The sequence below is a fragment of the Apaloderma vittatum genome, unplaced genomic scaffold (genome assembly GCF_000703405.1).
Source record: "Apaloderma vittatum isolate BGI_N311 unplaced genomic scaffold, ASM70340v1 scaffold29075, whole genome shotgun sequence".
NCBI lineage: Eukaryota > Metazoa > Chordata > Aves > Trogoniformes > Trogonidae > Apaloderma > Apaloderma vittatum.
This window is the reverse complement of record NW_009719285.1, coordinates 13,226-15,533: the sequence shown is the minus strand read 5'-3', so window position 1 is coordinate 15,533 and position 2,308 is coordinate 13,226. Positions and strand designations below refer to the sequence as shown.

General features: G+C 46.4%; 1 protein-coding gene across 1 annotated transcript in view; it reads left to right on the top strand.

Moving 5' to 3' along the window:
• The window catches only part of GRIN1 (glutamate receptor, ionotropic, N-methyl D-aspartate 1), a gene marked incomplete at its 5' end in the record, with an annotated part of 25,050 nt that overhangs the window by 9,695 nt on the left and 13,047 nt on the right, over nt 1-2,308 (top strand). The window contains 3 exons of the mRNA XM_009870576.1: nt 759-821; nt 1,610-1,710; nt 2,233-2,306. Of these exons, the coding sequence (XP_009868878.1) occupies nt 759-821; nt 1,610-1,710; nt 2,233-2,306 (238 nt within the window). The remainder of the gene's footprint in view (nt 1-758; nt 822-1,609; nt 1,711-2,232; nt 2,307-2,308) is intronic.

Below are 2,308 nucleotides of genomic sequence, written 5' to 3'. Positions count from 1 at the left end.
GGTGCCCCGCCAGCTGCACCTCCCAGGGCCACCCGTGTGCCGCAGAGCCACGAGGTGCCCTCGGCCCTCCCCAGGCACCAGGTAAAAGCTGCAATGTCATCCCATGATCACCATCGCTTCATATCGCCACGCTTTGAGCCAGCACGGGACGTAGAGAGCTTTTTCTTTCTCTTTTGGATGACAACAGAGCTCCAAAAAGCTGCTCCCTCCTTGCAGGAGGTGAGAAGTTCAGCTGAGGCACCTCGCTGGGTGCGAACTCTCTTAGGCTGAGCAGGATTGTGATGCTAATAGTGATGCTAATACTCTTAACTGTAACAGTTTTCATTTATCGAGCACTTTGCGTACACAGCATTTTGTCCTTTACTTCCGCAGTAATTTCCACGGCAATCCCGCCGCTTAGGCCCTTAGAGATGCCTAGATTGTTTTTGAGATTTAAATAGATAAATAAATAAATAAATAAATAAGAATAAAGTCTTGCTGAAGAATTCCCCAGTCCCGCAAGGGAAGCGCAACTGCATCGCAACCGCTGCGACACTCGGGCTTGCTCTAACCAGTAACGGCTTTGCACCGTGACGCTCCCGTGAGAGCTGAGGCACTCTCTCCTGATAGTGGTTTTTGCGAGCTCCAGCGTTATAGAGACCCTTTAGCAAACAGTGGAGGAGGAGGTGGATGTTGGATTGCTTTACTACACGTCATTTTCAACTGTTTATAATATTCTTCTGTGTCTACATATTTTCTCTGTGCACATTATTCATCAGAGTAAAAAAAGGAACTATGAAAACCTCGACCAACTTTCCTATGACAACAAGCGAGGACCCAAGGTATATATGCATGGAAATGCACGCCGCCCACCAACCTAACTAGCAAAATGAAAAAGTAGCCACAGCCACCAGAAAGATAATAAAAAAAAAAAGAAAATAAAAAAAAGAGAAAGAGAAAAAAAAAGAAAATAAAAGAAAGAGAAATAAAAAAAAACGATCCATGACTATGTTTCTTGGTAGCACGTTTTTATGTTGAGATAGTTTGGTTTGGACTTGAGAATGGAAACCTAGCCAGCTGACCCTGGAAGGATTTCTTTTTGAAACATGCATGTGAACCAGTAATTAACTTGCAAGTTTCTTTTTTTTTTTTTTTTTGAAAAGTTGAACCAACCCCCTTTCCTCCCCAAAGGAAACGGTTCCTTGGTGTAAGTTGCTCACTTTTACTCCCAAAGGTTAACCCTGTGCGATATGTTTTTTTCATTTCCCATGTTTTTGAAAAACAACACTCGCTTGAGTTTTCAATTGCATTTCAAAGCCTTTTTCTCTTTCCTGTACAATGCACGCCTCTTTTTGGGTCTTGATTGACTTCAGTTTGCATGCACAGTGCAAAAATAAAAAAAAAAATAAGAAAAAAATCAACCAAAAAGCCAAAACCTTAAAAGAGAAGGGAAGGAAAGAAAGAAAAGAAAGAAAGCAAAGAAAAAAGAAAAAAAGTAGCTAAAACCAACCTTATTTAGCAGACTTTTGTGCAGTTTAATGAATTCTCTTGACCCTTTTCTAGATAGCATGGCTCTCACAAGCAGTCCTGGGGCTCCCACACTAACCAGCTTTGCTCACACTGATCACAGGCTGAGAAAGTGCTTCAGTTTGACCCTGGAACCAAAAACGTGACGTCGCTGCTGCTGGAGGCTAAGGAGCTGGAGGCTCGAGTCATCATCCTTTCCGCCAGGTAAGACAGAGCCCTCCCTTCCCCTCCCTGCTTGGATTTCCCCAAGGCAGGGTCCGCATAGAGCTGGGGCATGTCATGGGAGAAAAAAACCCTCATTAAGCTCCACCTCCTGTGGGCTTGCAGGTGGTGGGTGCTTGGCTTGGCTGGAGAGCTTGTAATCATGAGTGTAGGTGAGCTGTCTGGCTGTCCTGCCGAGTTTTAGCTGCTGCAGAAGCAACGGTAGTTCCTGGTGATGTCCCCTGATTCACCTATGACGGAGGGGAGTCTTGCCCCCACCCCTGTGGGTGATGAGCAATAAGGAATGAGCCAGATGGGCAGATGCTCAGCGGTGCTGGGTGCTTAGATGAAGCTGAGAGAAAGGTTCCCATCCCATCAAGGAATTGACCATCGCCCAGGAGAACAAGTTATCAGAGGAGAGCTGCCTGGGGATGCGTTTTACCTGGCCCTGCCACCCCTTTGGGATCCAGTACGGGAGGAAAGGGCACCCGGAGCCATGTCGCCGTTCCCTTCTTCTCGTTGCAGTGAGGATGATGCGGCCACGGTGTACAGATCAGCAGCCATGCTCAATATGACGGGCTCCGGCTACCTGTGGCTGGGT